This window comes from Schistocerca gregaria, chromosome 6, assembly GCF_023897955.1.
Source record: "Schistocerca gregaria isolate iqSchGreg1 chromosome 6, iqSchGreg1.2, whole genome shotgun sequence".
Lineage (NCBI taxonomy): Eukaryota > Metazoa > Arthropoda > Insecta > Orthoptera > Acrididae > Schistocerca > Schistocerca gregaria.
This window is the reverse complement of record NC_064925.1, coordinates 463,866,486-463,884,602: the sequence shown is the minus strand read 5'-3', so window position 1 is coordinate 463,884,602 and position 18,117 is coordinate 463,866,486. Positions and strand designations below refer to the sequence as shown.

Sequence of the window (18,117 nt, the reverse complement as noted above, 5' to 3'; positions counted from 1 at the left end):
GCAGATGGGGATGCTGAGCCATAAGCCAGACTCCCGTAGTCCAGACGGGACTGGATTAACGCCTGGTAAAGCCGTAGGAGAGTAGATCGGTCGGCACCCCACCTGGTGTGGCTCAGGCATCGCATAGCATTTAGATGCCACCAACACGCCTGTTTAAGCTGCCGAATATGAGGCAGCCAAGTCAACCGGGCATCAAAAACCATCCCCAAAAACCTATGTGACTCCACCACTTTAAGAAGCTCGCTGTCAAGATATAGCCGCGGCTCCGGGTGAACAGTGCGTCGCCGGCAGAAATGCATAACGCAGGTCTTGGCTGCGGAAAACTGAAAACCATGCGCTACAGCCCAAGAGTGCGCCTTGCGGATTGCGCCCTGTAGCCGACGTTCAGTAGCTGCAATGCCAATAGAGCTGTAGTAAAGGCAGAAGTCGTCAGCATACAGGGAAGCGGAGACAGTATTTCCCACGGCCGCAGCGAGCTCGTTAATAGCTATTAAAAACAGACACACACTGAGAACAGAACCCTGTGGCACACCGTTCTCCTGGACTTGGGAGGAACTATATGAGGCCGCGACGTGCGCGCGGAAGGTATGATACGACAGAAAATTGCGGATATAGATCGGCAGAGGGGCCCGAAGACCCCATCCATGAAGCGTAGAAAGGATGTGATGACGCCATGTCGTATCATACGCCTTCCGCATGTCGAAAAAGACAGCAACCAGATGCTGACGGCGGGCAAAGGCGTACGGATGGCCGACTCCAGGCTCACCAGATTGTCGGCGGCGGAGCGGCCTTTACGGAACCCACCCTGAGACGGAGCCAGAAGGCCTCGAGACTCCAGTACCCAATTCAAGCGCCGGCTCACCATCCGTTCAAGCAACTTGCAAAGAACGTTGGTGAGGCTAATGGGACGGTAGCTGTCCACCTCCAAAGGGTTCTTCCCTGGTTTCAGAATGGGGACAACAAGACTTTCCCGCCATTGCGACGGAAACTCACCCTCGACCCAAATGCGGTTGTAAAGATTGAGGAGGCGTCGCTGGCAGTCCACTGAAAGGTGTTTCAGCATCGGAGAGTGGATGCTATCTGGCCCAGGAGCGGTATCAGGACAAGCGGCGAGGGCACTTCGAAATTCCCACTCACTGAATGGAACATTGTACAATCCGACGTTCTATCCGCTCCTTAATGGAGCGGAAGCCCAAGGGGTAGTTGGCAGAAGTGGAAGTCATAGCAAAGTGCTCTGCCAAGCGGTTTGCAATGACATCGGAGTCAGTACAAACTGCTCCATTCAGTGAGAGCGCAGGGGCACTGACAGGGGTCCGATAGCCATAGAGGCGAGAGGCGGCGAATCTTGGCCCAGACCTGCGATGGAGTGACATGGAGGCCAATGGTGGACACATACCGCTCCCAGCACTCCTGCTTGCGTTGTTGGCGGATAATGCAGCGGGCTTGCGCACGCAGCCGTTTGAAGGCGATAAGGTGGTCGATTGAGGGATGTCGCTTGTGACGCTGGAGCGCCCGCCGGCAAGCTTTAATCGCTTCAGCAATCTCAGGCGACCACCAAGGCACAGTCCGCCGCCGAAGGGACCCAGAAGAACGGGGAATGGCAGATTCGGCGGCAGTAACGATGCCGGTGGTGACCGATTGAACCACTGCATCAATGGCGTCGTTAGAGAGATGCTCAATAGCAGTAGTGGAGGAGAACAAGTCCCAGTCAGCCTGATTCATAGCCCATCTGCTAGGGCGCCCAGAAGACTGACACTGTGGCAGTGACAGAAAGATCGGAAAGTGGTCACTACCATACAGGTCGTCATGCACTCTCCATTGGACAGACGGTAAGAGGCTAGGGCTACAGATGGAAAGGTCAATGGCGGAGTATGTGCCATGCGCCACACTGAAGTGTGTGAAGGCACCATCATTTAAGATTGAGAGATCGAGCTGCGCCAATAAATGCTCAACGATGGCGCCTCGACCTGTTGCCACTGACCCACCCCACAGATGGTTATGGGCGTTAAAGTCGCCCAGTAACAGGAAAGGTGGAGGCAATTGAGCTATCAGAGCAGCCAGGACATGCTGCGCGACATCACGATCCGGTGGAAGGTAAAGACTGCAGACGGTAACAGCCTGTGGCATCCACACCCGAACAGCGACAGTCTCTAAAGGTGTGTGGAGAGGTACAGACTCGCTGTGAAGAGAGTTCAGGACATAGATGCAGATGCCACCAGACACCCTTTCATAAGCTGCCCGGTTCTTATAATAACCCCGATAGCCACGGAGGGCGGGGGTTCGCCTTGCCGGAAACCAAGTTTCCTGCAGAGCAATACAGAGGAAAGGGTGAAGGCTAATAAGTTGGCGGAGCTCAGCTAGATGGTGGAAGAAACCGCTGCAGTTCCACTGGAGGATGGTGTTGTCCATGGCTGAGAAAGGCTTGACAGGACTGGGAAGGGAGATTACGCCGCTGGGTCACCTGCTGCCTCCGATTTAGCACCTGTGATAGTGCTTTCCATGGCATCTGATGGAGCAGCGAGATCGAGGTCCTCAGCGGACGCCAGAATCTCCACCGCATCCTAAGACGCAGAGCTGGAAGGTTGCGGTGGGATGGCTGCCACCGCGAGTTCCTTGGGCTGAGAGCTCTTCTTGGGTTTCTCACGCCGTTCCTTGGGTCACACCGGCTGGGAGGGCTTCACCGATTCAGTCTCCGGGACGGAGGAGGATCGTGAAGCCCTACGACCAGCTGATTGCGGGCAGTTACGCCATTGTCGGTCGTCAGGCTTCTCGCTGGTGGAAACCTGGGAAGGGAGGGACCCAAGGGACCCCTTGCGAGCGTGAGAAGCCGAAGAAGTTGGACACTTCTCCGGCTTCGAAGTGGGGACGGACGTCCCCGATGGGTGGGATGGTGTTGCTCCTGAGGTAGATGGCGCAGGAGCAACCCGGTGGGTAGAGCCCCCCACTGGCGAGGGGGCAGGAGGAGTTTTACTACTCGTCGATCCGGCCACAATTGGAGAAACAGACGGGGCTAGCACAGGTGTTGTAGCAGCAGCATAGGAAGATGTCATTCTCACAGGATGGAGTCGGTCGTATTTCCTCTTGGCCTCAGTATAGGTTAGTCGGTCCAGGGTCTTGTATTCCATGATTTTACGCTCTTTCTGGAAAATTCGGCAGTCTGGCGAGCTAGGTGAATGGTGCTCCCCGCAGTCGACACAGATAGGAGGCGGGGCACATTGAGTATTGGGATGTGATGGGCGTCCGCAATCTCGACATGTGAGGCTGGAAATGCAGCGAGAAGACATATGGCCGAACTTCCAGCACTTAAAGCACCGCATCGGGGGAGGGATATAGGGCTTAACGTCACATCGGTAGACCATCACCTTGACTTTTTCCGGTAATGTATCCCCTTCGAAGGCCAAGATGAAGGCACCGGTAGCAATCTGATTTTCCTTCAGACCCCGACAAACGCGCCGGACGAAATGTACACCTCGGCGCTCTAAATTGGCGCGCAGCTCTTCATCGGACTGCAAAAGAAGATCCCTATGGTAAATAACTCCCTGGACCATATTTAAACTCTTATGGGGTGTGACCGTAACGGCAACATCCCCCAACTTGTCACAAGCGAGTAACCGTCGTGACTGGGCAGAGGATGCCGTTTGTATCAGGACTGACCCAGAGCGCATTTTTGACAAGCCCTCCACCTCCCCAAACTTGTCCTCTAACTGCTCGACGAAGAACTGAGGCTTTGTGGAGAGAAAAGACTCCCCATCAACCCTTGTACAAACTAAGAAGTGGGCCGAATAACTGCTACTGCCATCCTGAGACTTACGTTCCTCCCACGTTGTGGCCAGGGAGGGGAATGTTTTCGGATCGTACTTCTGAGCATTAAACTGAGCCCGAGAACGCTTAGAGACTGCTGGCGGCTGGCCACCAGCGAGAGACGATGTACCACGCTTCATTGCGGGTCATCCGCCCTGATGCCACCTACTCCGACCAAGGGCCCTCCCCACGGGCGCCACCCAGCCACGGCAAGAGCCACCTGGCAGGATGGCCGTTGCCGGGAGTCACGATACCCCAGGAGGATAGGCATCTACTCCTTGGCATACGTGGCGAGTTAACGGCGTAGGCATCAGTAGAGCGATCCCTGTGTTGCCAGGGGGCTACAACCAACAGGGTACATGGTGGCCCCACCACAACGGACTGGCTACCGTGCTGGATGTTAGGTAACATGTGGTCCATGGTCGCCGTCGGTGCAGAAAGAGGCACTGCACAGTGCAAGGTGTTATCTGCACGCAGAAAAAGAGTCATGCCCAAGAGATGGAGAGCGGACAGGACTGCAGTTCAACGGTGTATAAGCTGGAGAAACGTCTGATCGCAAGATGGACACAATGCACCAAGTAAGGCGCCCTTCCCCAATCGGCTCGCTCTTCGGAAAATTTTGAGAGATGGAGGTCAAACCCAACAGGGGACCATCATATAAGGCCGAAAAGTTTGAGACTCCTTTTCGTCGCCTCTTACGACAGGCAGGAATACCGTGGGCCTATTCTAACCCCCGAACCCGCAGGGGGTCACTCCTAATAGTGTATATTACACTGATCCATTGTTTTGACAGCAGAGGAGGACACAGGTCTGTCCTGCAATACCACTCAGATGTGTCAACCTTCTCAAGGGGGGAGGATGAAACATTCTCCACACACGTTGCACTGTTGAAACAGTTCCTTCCATATGAGCAGCAATTTCCCGAATGGGTGCGCCACATTCTCTCATGCCAATAATGTGCCCTCTAAAAATCACTGATTTAATGGTACGGTTAGCTCTTATCTCTGTGAGGCATTCTGCGCATCTGCTCAAGTGACACGATCCATTACCTTTGATTTATAGTGACAACGAGAGCCAGAGTCACATTTTACCAGTAGGTGGTGTTGCACTGCAATATCAATGTTGATCTTGAACCCACAGGCCAACATTGTTCAAATGCTAATCATTTCTGCAGGACACACTAATATACATGTTCTGTAAATATGAACATCCAATCTCTAGTCATTCCAGGTGTTCTGTTCTTTTCTGGACATCGATGTAGTGGTAAAGCAAGCAGTGGAAAAGTGGATTCCTTAAGGCCGAAAAAGGTGAACACCCACTGCCATCAGGCATTGTGAAGATGAGTGTTTTTTTTGGGACTGCCATGGCAATGTACTGAAAGACAATACTCATAAGGACAAATCATCACAGGAGCATACTACTGAAACCTCTCCATGAGGTTATGGGAGGCTATCAACATGAACCATCACAGGAAACTGTCCAAGTGGGTGTCTCGACTCAATGGCAACACCGCGGTTCATTCTGAACAGTAGACAACCACACATACTGCTTCTTTGGAGCCATATCCTTGCATAGATGATCTTAATACTTTACAATACTGTTATCTGCAAATTTACTAATGTGGTCCACAGAACAACTCTAAATCTTCACAATATTTTACCTTTTCAAGCATACCCAGAAGTATTACTCCGCCAATCCAAAACTGAATTCTTAGAAGATCTCGCCACTGACAGAAAGAAACAATAAGCCAAGCAATTCCGTAAAGAACATACACCACACACATGGCTCCATAAAACTGTGAACAGAAAAAAAAGATAGAAATAAATCATCACAATAAGACATCAGTATCACATTACATAACATAAAAAGTATGTCAATAAGAATACACTTTCATGTGTGAAACAGTGACTTACTGCAAGAAGTGGCCAATCAGCAGCAGAAAGATAACCATGTGGACCTTTCATATCTATCTGAATAGAAACATTGCAAGGTTTCTCTGGTTTTTCTACAACGACATTGAGGAGATACATACCATCCCTTGGAATTGCTATTATAATTTTGTGGTCATGTTCAACCTGCAAAGATTAACCAATGCAAAAGCATTATAAAATTATAATTGCAGCTTCAAAAAAAGTCCACAATAACAGTAAATGATAAAATTAAGGCTCAACAGTGCCCATAAAAGGTTGATCGATTATGTTTTAGGATTTGATGAGCAAATCTGTATCCTTTCCAGCAAATAGTATTAACATGAGTTTGAGCAGGACTTTGAGTTTGAACACAAGACTATTCACAAAGTGATTACTGTACTTTTATACATATCAATTAAAGATAGAGTAGATGGTCTTACACTGTCCTGGTTGTCAAGCTTCAGTGATGTTGCTTTGGGCTCTGTCTTTTGTGGGGGCTTCTTATCTACATTATCTTGTTTTTCTGCTATAGTTCCACCTTCACTGTCAGGACTCCTCTTTTTCCTGGTTTTACTTGCAGAGCCATTACCATCTCCTTGAGTTTTCTCCTTTGTATTGCCCTGCTGCAAAGCTTTTGATACTGCTCCTTCAGACACGAAGGACTGCAAAATAAAAGAGCGTTGGTTTTCCGGTAAGATGGCTGTGTACGGTGGTAGTAGCAGTAGTGACTAAAGTAAAAATTACTCCACCAAGCAATGAAATCAAGCCCTGCAACACTGGCCAAGAACTAAAACACACACAGCTGAAAGGGTTGCATACTCCCAATTTGTAAAGGAACTAGGTAAAAATTACTTCTGTTCTATTCTCTCAAACAAAATCACTTCTGTTCTATTCTCTTAAACACCAGAAGTATTTACCACTTTACAAGTTCCTTATCGCATTATGTGCAGCATTTAAGTTACATAACACATACAAGATGACATAAACCTATTGGCAACTTTGGGTAAGAGACACTGAATTGTAGCTTGTGATTTAGAAATCATAGAAATGTAGCACGGATATCATGCTCTCAGCCTTCAAAAAATAACTAATGTTAATAATAATTAAACTTTGGCAACAGAGATCCTAAATGCTCCATGCCAAGATAAAGGAAGTCACAGATGAGTAACAAATCTTAAAACACACATACAACTAGGCTCAGCTGGCCCAGCTGATAGTACCACATATCGGTCACTTGCCAGGGTAACAGTGAAGACCTCAATTGTAGTGAAGGCAGAAAAGGTGGTCTCTGGACAGCAAAGCTGGCAAAAGGGGTAGTCTGCTTTCCAACACTAAATGAAAAAGGGGCAAAACAGCTCCACATGTTGGTGGCGGTATCCTGGCTGTGTCTGTTTCACATGTTAGTGGTGGCTGAATCAATAAAATTCCCATTTAACAAACTGGTCTTATTTTGGGTATTCAGAGATAACCCTGGATTTTCTGCTCTCAACAATTTACACCGTTTCCATCTTCATCTTCGTATCATTCCAGCATACCTGGCAGTTGTTTATGATTAATTTGCCTCTATTTTGCTCTGTCTTGATAGATTTCTTATCTTGATATTGTTTCACAGTTTTCTCCTCTGGTCTTCAGATATAGCCATTATCTGCTGCGTCATCATTTTGGTTTCTTTCTCCCGCAAATTTCTATCCAAGTATTGTTTTATACAGGCAGCTATCCTTCATCCTCTTCACATATCTAAACCACTTGAACCATGCGGTACTCTGTCTCTCAGACACTAACAGATCAACCAGTATCTCTCCTCTGATATCTTCATTCATAATTTTCATCTCTTCTAGTCTTCTACAACACTGATTGCTGAAACTTGTTTTCACATGCCTGTAACTTGCTGAAATCTGCCTCATTAACTACACAGCACTCCAAGCTGTCTGTCGTAATAGGCAGGAGACATGTTTTAAACATGGTCTCACAGGAACTCCCTTGTCCTACACAAGATTCTGCACTTGATGAAAAAACTTAGATCTCTTTCTTACTCTGTGCTGTAGTTCTAGTATGGCAGTTTCATTCCTCAATTTAGTACCTCCCAGGTAACTGAAAGCTTCCACACATTCAGTTCTCTCTCCAACTAGCATCAGGTTGCCCTGGGCAGACGTCCTGTTCATAATCGTTGCTACAGTTTTGCTCTTGCTTACTGTCAGCTGGTACTCTTTTAAACTGGAAGTCCCATTCATCAAATCATTCCTGTACCCCGAGTTGTGTTTCTCCCCAAATAGCTAAATGAGAAGGCCTCCCAGTGGGTAGACCTGATCAGCTGGTGCAAGTCTTTTGAGGTGACGTGTCGATGAGGATGAAATGATGATGATAAAGATGACACAAACACCCAGTCCCTGAGTTTCAGGTAGCTGGGGGAACAACAGTCAGCCTCATTAACTTAAGACACCACAATTTGGTGGTACGTGATGGGCTTTCTATTTTCCTACACATATCATGCATCAGCATGTGATCAGTGTCCACCTGGACTGAGGAATGTAATATTTTTGTGTGTTATTAATTTTCTGTATGTAACTGTTTGTTATAGATGATGTATGTGAGGAGGTGGCTGTCTGGCAATTGATGCTTACATCTCCAGCAAAGCAGTGTAATGCATGGCGATGAGTATGCACCCATATCGAGTTTCATGAAAGTGCACATGAATAATATGAATGCTGTTGAAAAAAATGATGACACTAGTCTTCTGTTCAGTTTAATGGTTCTGAACAGGTCTGTCATGACTGTAGAGGGAGTACCATTTTTAATGTGTCACAGGTTGTTGTTCTTGTTGTCTTCAGTCCTGAGACTGGTAAGAACTCAAAATATGTCATTAACTGGCAGGAGTGTTAGCCTTTGGGGAGGCAGGCATATTACTTCACACAGGGTATGTCAAATGCTTGATCTGACATTTGACACTATCACAGAAACAATTAAGTCAGGCCCTAGTTCTCGTTAAATGAGTCCCCGGGTTCCTATAGACAATTTTGGTGGTTTTGTGAGTATTCAGAATTGACAGTATTGCAATGATAATATATCTTCTTCAGAGAGGTTTTACACCAGGTAGTACTTGGGTAGGGCGGTCAGTGGCCATGAATATTTTATATTTGTGATCATCATGAAGATCTAATATGTTGGAAGATTTTGGTAACTGGCAGAATTCCAATACTGTTTTGTAGGGGGGGGAATAGTAGAGCTGCAGAGAACCCCCTGATGAATTGAGTGGGCCTTTCCTAAGTAGCCATAACCACAGAGTCTACTCTAGGGATTTATTTGTTGAGTAGCAGAATAAATTCTTGTTGTTGTTGTTGTCTTCAGTCCTGAGACTGGTTTGATGCAGCTCTCCATGCTACTCTATCCTGTGCAAGCTGCTTCATCTCCCAGTACCTACTGCAACCTACATCCTTCTGAATCTGCTTAGTGTACTCATCTCTCGGTCTCCCTCTACGATTTTTACCCTCCACGCTGCCCTCCAATGCTAAATTTGTGATCCCTTGATGCCTCAAAACATGTCCTACCAACCGATCCCTTCTTCTAGTCAAGTTGTGCCACAAACTTCTCTTCTCCCCAATCCTATTCAATACCTCCTCATTAGTTACGTGCTCTATCCACCTTATCTTCAGTATTCTTCTGTAGCACCACATTTCGAAAGCTTCTATTCTCTTCTTGTCCAAACTAGTTATCGTCCATGTTTCACTTCCATACATGGCTACACTCCAAACAAATACTTTCAGAAACGACTTCCTGATACATAAATCTATATTCGATGTTAACAAATTTCTCTTCTTCAGAAACGCTTTCCTTGCCATTGCCAGTCTACATTTTATATCCTCTCTACTTCGACCATCATCAGTTATTTTACTTCCTAAATAGCAAAAGTCCTTTACTACTTTAAGTGTCTCATTTCCCAGTCTAATTCCCTCTGCATCACCCGATTTAATTTGACTACATTCCATTATCCTCATTTTGCTTAATAATCACAAAAACTGATAGTGGTTAGAGGATTGGATGCTTACTAAACAGTGAACAAGATCCCAAACTCTGCCAGAAAGAGACAAAATAGTGAGCCCATGATTGGAACCATTAACTGAAAAAGATATGTATCATTTTCCTTGAAATACATTTGTGTTGAGAGGCCAAACTTTTCTGCAGTCTTAGTGGAGCACAGTTAAATAGGGGCCAAAGCCTGACCTGGTCAGTTTTACTGAAATATTTTTAGATAAAAAAAGGGGCCACTGTAGCAAGTTTGCTAACAGTACTTAGTGGGGAACACATCTTGAAGTATGTAATAGTTCGCATTCCATGGGTAAAAATTTTTTATGATATTTAAAATCAAAGTAAGTTTTGAATTCTGATTTTACCCCCCCCCCCCCCCAGTTAACTTAAGTAATGAAGGAATAATAAAAGCAGATAGAAAGAAAAATCTTACTTAAAAACAAGGAAGAAAGAATTACAAGAAAAATAATTTGAACTGGAGGAAAAGTAAAGCTTTATTCGTGATCACTTTACAGTTAAATATTATGCAGATAAGCTAGTACTCAGAGACTCAAATGAAATTTGATTTAAAAAAAAAAAAAAAAAAAAAAAAAAAAAAAAAAAAAAAAAAAAAAAAAAAAAAAAAAAAGGTTAAAAAAATTAAAAAATTCCCAAGATTATAAAGGATTATTAAGAGTGGTACAAGTGCATCACTAGTTTGATATTGAGAGCTTTAAGCAAGATAGGTATGACTATTGAGCTTATATTAAAGGCATCAATGTTTGATAAGTAAAAGAAACTGAAAAGAATGGCTCATAACTGAAAGCAAAAGAAAGAAAAATCATAAATAAAGGAACCGTTTAATATGATACACCAATGATGTTATTAATGGTTATATTGCTGACACTAATTGCACAGAATTTTTGTTAGATTGAGTTGCTAAATAACTTCACATTTGATCAACACAGATAGTAAATATTATTTTACTTGGATACAAATATGTCAAATTCGTATGACAAACAATTCATTTGGCTGATGAGGATATTGTGTATCGCAACACGTCAGAGTACAATTGTCAGTTATTTTTCTTCATCCTGTCAGCAATGTGTCTTGAAGGCAATGTAATACTATGGTGGTACAATTTAAAATGTGCTTGGAGTAATGTCAAGGAGATTGTCCTTTTTTGTGTTTAATTTTGCTGTGAGATGAGACATAACTGGACAAGGAGGACTCTCTCAAGAGTAAACTTATTTTTATTTGGTAATAAAATCAGTGGATCATGTGTTTTAATATCAGTAGCCACACCACGGATGAATACTTACTGAATACAGCACTCGGTAATTGTACAAAGTGACCTAGTGCATAAAAGAAGGCAGTAGGATTCACTACAAACAACAACCTTAGGTAGATGCAATTTATTGGGAATGAATACCTGTAGGGAATCAATACTTATGTTAGGTGTCAAAGTGGAGCTTTTGGAGTAAAGAGATAGTACAAACATCTCTTGAGAACCATTTTGGTTATTTACTGAACACATGCCTTAGTGATGTTCTACAAGAATAGACAAAGGATTACTATTTAGAATTAAATTACATGTATGTAAGGTGGTAGAAACTAGTTTCATTTTGTGTGTGCTACTTTTAAAATTTGCCATACCAACTGAACTTGGCTCATTAGAACAGTTCAAACAATGGTCTGATAGCAGTGCCTAAACAAAGTAGACATGTTTATCACACTGGTGCAAATAAATTTTATATATCTGTCCTGGGACAAGAGGTCAGGGTACAGTAGAGCAAGGCTAAAGATTTACAAAACTGGGTGTCTACAGAGTAGTCAATCCCCAGTGAGTCTCCACTGTTTAACTGCTTACGCATTTCTCAGCTTGTCAGTATTAAAAGTACTACTATCAGCTTACCCCTTTGGTCACCTCACCTTGCCCTGTGTTGCAAGGGCCACTACATCTAATAGCGTCCCGTAGTAAACAGCGCATTGATTCGACGGGGCTGTTCTCCATCTCAGCATGTTATGAGAAAGTGGTACAGCAACTTATGTCTCCAGATTGAAATTTTCACTCAGCAGTGGAGTGTGCACTGATATTAAATTTCCTGGCAAATTAAAACTGGGTGGTGGACTGAGACTCAAACTCAGAACCTTTGCCTTTCACGGGCAAGTGCTCTACCATCTGAGCTATCCAAGCACAACTCACAACTTGTCCTCAAAGCTTTAATTTCGCCAGTACCTTGTCTCCTATCTTCCAAACTTCACAGAAGCTCTCCTGCAGACCTTGCAGAACTAGCACTCCTGGAAGAAAGGATACTGCGAAGTCATGGCTTAACCATAGCATGGAGGATGTTTCCACAAAGAAATTTTCACTCTGCAGCGGGGTATGTGGTAATATGAAACTTTCTCGCAGATTAAATCTGTGTGCCGGACCGAGACTCAAACTCAAGACCTTTGTCTTTCATGGGCAAGTGCTCTACCATATGAGCTACGCAAGGAAGGTAGGAGACGAGGTACTGAAAGAAATAAAGCTATGAGGATGGGTCGTGAGTCATGTTTGGGTATCTCAGGTGGCAGAGCAAATATCCCAAGATCGAGTCTTGGTCTGGCACAAAGTTTTAATCTGCCAGGAAGTTTCAGCAACTTACATCGTTAGTAGTTAATTCACTGTGGGCGCAAAATATTTTCAGTTAGATGCCTTTTCCATTTTTGGTTTGAACAAAACACATTTTGTGTCCCAGTCAGTCCCCTCTCAAGAATTGGGCTCCTTACTACTGCCATACAATCAGCTCTTTGAGAATACCTTGGGACTGGCAGAAAATTTCAGGCCATATGTCTCCCTTAGCTGGCAAGCAATACCTAACTTTTATCAACCCTGTCCCATTCCTTTCGACATGAGTGACGAAATCAAAGCTGAGTTGCACAGTTGGTAGGATCTCAGCATCATTCCTCCTGTTTTGTTGAGTCAGTGGGCCATCCCTTTGGTGATGATTCAGACGCCAGACAGCACCGTGTGCCTTTGCACTGAGACAGCCAATGCACAATGTGTCACGGAGCCATATCCAATTTAATGGCCAGAGGAGCTGTTGGCAAAGTTGTCTGGAAAACAATATTTTCCATGCATTGACTTACACAATGCATACCTGCATTTGCTATTTGATGCCGTTTCTCACAATTTCTTGGTGCTACACACACCCTTAGGGGTTTACCAATTTAATCACTTGCTCTTTGGAATTTTGTTTGCACCAGGAATTTATCAATGATATTTGGAGCAACTGAATCAGAATATTTCCTGTTTCATCAACTACCTCAATGACATCTGGTTCAGGCACTCCATGTGAGAAAAACATTTATGAAATCTGCAGGTCATTTTGCAAGACCTTCTGGAGAACAGCCTTCACTATATATCGGAAAAATGTAGTTTCTTCCCCAAAAGCGCAGGAACCTCAAGGATCTCCTGTCTCTTTTGGGGCAAGTTTCTTATTTTACTTAGTTTATTCCCCACACCTCATACATCTGCCATCCTCCCAACTGGCTTCACCAGAAGGGTGTCAAATCTGTATGGTCTGGAGACTATCAATGGGGTTTTCAGTCCCTCAAGCAGTTTTTGTGCTCTGCTCCCTATACGGCTCCTTTTACACCTGTTAAATCATTAATTCTGGCCGCCGGCATGTGCCTATATGGCGGAGTTGTGGTCCCATCACATCAGCACTTAGAGGGCACCAAGCAGCCCATCACAGATCAAAGATGCTTTCAGCAGTGCATTATAATTACTCACAGGTGAAAAGGAGCTACTTCTTTTGCTTGTTGACATAAAAAAGTTTCAGGTTCTCTTGTATGGAGCAAAGTTCCTACTCATCACTGACTGATGCAGAGTCAAAATCTCATTCTGGAAACATCCCCAAGGCTGTGGCTAAGCCATGTCTCAGCAATCCATTTCTTTCAGGAGTGCTAGTCCTGCATGGTTCACAGGAGAGCTTCTGTAAAGTTTGGAAGGTAGGAGACGAGGTACTGGTGGAAGTAAAGCTGTGGGGACAGGGCATGAGTTGTGCTTGGGTAGCTCAGTTGGTAGAGCACTTTCCCGCGAAAGGCAAAGGTCCGAGTTCGAGTCTCAGTCCGGCACACAATTTTAATCTGCCAGGAAGTTTCATATCAGCGCACACTCCGCTGTAGAGTGAAAATCTCATTCCAAATGAAGAAGTTCATGTCTGCATAAAAGAGCTGTCATTATGCATTGTCTAGTTCTCCAGCACTGTACCAGGTGATGCCAATTAATGGCTGCAATTTGTCAGAACATATGCATGGACACCAACTGAGGGGATTTGTTGCAACCTGAGATGAATGCACTGGACTGTCATAGTCTGCGCCATTTTACTTACGGTGCCACCATTTGAGCCAGTCTTTTGATCAGCACCAGGGGTGGCTGCCAGATGAAGTGGTGAGCCACAAAGGTCAGCATTTGTTAGTGGTAGATGTGAGCTGGAAGCAGCTGAGCTGTCATTCTAATCAGTTGTGTCTGCGAACTGTTGACCCTGTGACACTGCCATCTCCACACTCCCAGGTGACATGATCGGTAGCAGCAATTTCCAAATAGGAGGCTCCTAATTCCAACAGCATGCACAAACGCTGCTATCCCTACTGCGCTCTTTGCCATCCTATTTTCGTCTATGGAATACAACGCCGGTGGTAATCACTCCTGCGACCACCTCTCTGGAGCCCATAGAATTTGAACTGACACCCTCCTTTCCCCACTTGGCCATCAATGAGTCCTTGCCCCCACTGATGGAGGCAGACCAGCCTTTGCAACAGCCTCTGCATCCCTCTGCCATTCCACAGGTGTGAGCAGCGTTGGCATTACCTACTTTGGGGGTAGATCTGGGGCTGGGGACCCTGTACCCTCTCTGGTTTTGCAATGGAGGTCGTGGCACAAACCTGAGCATTTTTGGCCCTATGTGGTCTTTTAAGGAGTGATGGATTTAGTATCCCTCACCAGCACACATCGAAGTGTGGCAGGCAGTTATGGATGGTTTGTAAAGCAGAAGGGAGGCAGAACCACTGATCCCGCTGAGCCTCACAAGTTCCCTACTTGCGCAAGCAACATCCTGCAAATGATGAGTAGAGATTTCCTACCCTTTTCTTCTTTCTTCAAATACCAAAAACTTCTGACAGTTGGATGGTTGGGGGAAAGCGACCGAACTGTGAGGTCATCGGTCCCTTGTTCCCAGTATAACAATTACCCAAGGGAAAGAAGACAACAAAGATGATGTACGGCACAATAACAGGAGAAAGGAAGAACCAGAAGTACAACAAACACTACAATGGACAAAACATGACAAGAAAACCAAACAGAGACGAAAGAGACAGGGAGAGGAGATTAAAAACAAGAAAGCGGATTACCATGGCTGGCTGAACATGAGAATAATAAAGGAGAAGCCAGGCACTCTGCAACACATTAAACCCTCTACCGTAAAAGCCCTAGTGTGGAGGACACAGAGGGACAAAGGACATGTGCTAAAACAGATCAAATGATAAAACCCACGCTCATGAATGAAATGTAAAAACTAAAACATCGCCCAACACCAACGGTAGGGTGCTGGAAACATTAAAAGTCCACCATAGAACGGCTAAAACTGGGCAGTCCAGCAAGAGGTCGACAACTGTCATTTGGGAGCCACAGCGATACTGAGCTGGGTCCTCGCAATGGAGGAGGTAACCATGTGTGAGCCACGTACGGTCAATGCGGAATCTGTGGTGTCGCAACTAGTGTGCAATCGCCCATTTGTCTATTAAAAGCTTTACTTCAGAATGTATGTGGGCTGCAATGTAAGCTGGTAGAGTATTATACAGTCAGTAACAGACGAGTTGTGTCCAGCAGACTGACATCACGACCAGCTGTTGCAGCTGTGCGTGTGAAAGCAGTGGAGTAGTGCTGGCAGGCCACTTACATTATACGAAACTAAAAATACTAATAAATAATAAAGGAATAACCTGAGGAAAGTCATATTTGATGTACATCCTTCTGTTGTGAAAACAAACAATATGTCAAAGTCTGATATCAAAAATAGTTGTATTTTGGAAGTTAGTAAAATTAAAAAAAAAGAATGTAATTTTCCGGCAGTCAAGAATTTAAATAAATACAGTGATGTAATAGTTCACCTTCAGTGACTATGTACGATGATCTGATAACACTTTCAGTGTTCATATATAAATTTGGAAAGTTTTTAGTTTCAGAAAACCTCTGTGACTTTTCTATAATAATAATTTCAAGAATCCTAAGTAAATATGTATATTGTATGAATGCAGAGTCTCGCAGCGATAACATTGAATAAAATGTTCTCGGGTTTCCAACTGCATCAATTGGTTAAAACTACACGAGCTTTCGGCCAAGCACTCCTTGGCCCTTATATACGCTAGCTGCCGACTGTGACGTCACAGGCGCCCGTGACATTGCCATATATGGGCATGTTTTGAGTCAGCGTTCGATGTGCACTCTTCAACCTCTCGATCGCTGCATCCCAGCTGAGCTGTAAACCACCATCTCTATTCAGGGTGTTTGTGGTAATTTTTATTTTAATAGCTTCCTGTATTATACTGTCCCAGAAGCCGTTAGTGCGAGCCACAAGAGAGGTATCGTCAAATTTTATGTGGTGACCGTTTTCTAACGCATGCTCAGCTAATGCAGATTTCTCTGCATAGCGTAGGCGATAGTACCTCTCATGTTCTTTCCTGCGTTGTTCCACAGTGCGCACTGTTTGTCCAATGTACTTCTGGCCACACTTAGGCTTCTATGGTGCAGTATCTATGGCAATATCCTCAAAATTCTCCATGAAGAACATCATATAAAAAACACAGCAGAATCAGCCGTACTTTGTAAGTAACGTGGTCGAGCTATTTAGTCGACCTATTTAGGCACACTCTTACGTCATCCTACTTTGTGTACAACGGCCAGTATTACGATCCACAGACGGCGTAGCAATGGGTAGCCCGTTGGCTCCAGCTGTTGCAAATCTCTTCATGGAGAATTTTGAGGATATTGCCATAGATACTGCGTCACTGAAACCTACGTGTTTCTTTCGATACGTTGACGACACTTTCGTCATTTGGCCACACGGACGTGAGAAATTAGACGAGTTTTTGGAACACCTCAATGGCATCAACAGTAATATCCAGTTCACCATGGAGGTGGAAAAAGATAATGCATTGAACTTCCTTGACGTCCTTGTCCACCGTAAACGAAATGGGTGCCTTGGCCACAGCATTTACAGAAAAAACCCACCCACACAGACCTGTATCTGCACGCTACCAGCCATCATCATCTAGCACTAAAGCACACAGTATTGCAAACATTGGCACATCGTGCTAGAGTAATATCAGACGACGACAACCTGCCCCACGAACTGAGCCACCTACACAAGGTTTCCAGGAATAAGGGCTACAGCACCCATCAAGTGAAAGAAGTGATTTCTGGGAAATATCAGAATAAGACCAGCAACGAAGAGCAGGAAAAGGAATTTATTTTTCTGCCATTCTGTGGCTCTGTGTCGGGCAAGATAAGCCGCCTGTTGAAAAGACACAAAATCAAATCAATCTTCAGACCACCAATGAAAATCCGTCAATTACTGAGACCAGTTAAAGACTCTATAGGTCTCAGAACACCTGGAGTTTACGAAATGCCTTGTGAGTGTGGCCTGAAGTACATCGGATAAACAGTGCGCACTGTGGAACAATGCAGGAAAGAACATGAGAGGTATTATCGCCTACGCTATGCAGAGAAATCTGCGTTAGCTGAGTATGCGTTAGAAAACGGTTACCACATAAAATTTGATGATACATCTGTCATGGCTCGCACTAACTGCTTCTGGGACAGTATAATACAGGAAGCTATTAAAATAAAAATTACCACAAACCCCCTGAAGAGAGACGGTGGCTTACAGCTCAGCACTGCGTGGGATCCAACGATCGAGCGGTTGAAGAGGGCACATCGAATGCTGACTCAAAACATGCCCATATATGTCACGGGCACCAGTGACGTCATAGCCGGCAGCTAGCGTATATAAGGGCGCACCAACAGCCCACTGGCGGTCATAACACTTGACAATGGCCAAGGAGTGCTTGGCCGAAAGCTCGTGTAGTTTTAACCAATTGACGCGGTTGGAAACCCGAGAACATTTTATTAAATATGTATATTGTGTGTTAGGGTGCGTGTGAATGAGAATGCGTGCGTGAGAGTATGTGGGACGTTCCGCATTATTAAAAATCATTCATGTAATTCTCTACAGGAACTGGCAAGTGTTCCAACTCTGTAACATGGGAAAGAATGTCCGATGTCCAAGTATGTATGCTTATGTACAAGATAGCCAGAACATTTGCGACTACATAATAAATTTCCAGATGGAGAGTAAAG

The 18,117-nt window shown here is 44.8% G+C and overlaps 1 protein-coding gene across 2 annotated transcripts in view; it reads right to left on the bottom strand.

Annotated features, from left to right (window-relative positions):
• LOC126277993 (transmembrane protein 87A) overlaps positions 1–18,117 on the bottom strand; it is a 90,430-nt gene that overhangs the window by 48,854 nt on the left and 23,459 nt on the right. For both annotated transcript variants that reach the window (XM_049977666.1, XM_049977667.1), the window contains exons 5-7: positions 6,152–6,373; positions 5,715–5,876; positions 5,462–5,596 (exon numbers count right to left, since the gene is read on the bottom strand). In XM_049977666.1, coding sequence (XP_049833623.1) covers positions 5,462–5,596; positions 5,715–5,876; positions 6,152–6,373 — 519 coding nt within the window. The remainder of the gene's footprint in view (positions 1–5,461; positions 5,597–5,714; positions 5,877–6,151; positions 6,374–18,117) is intronic.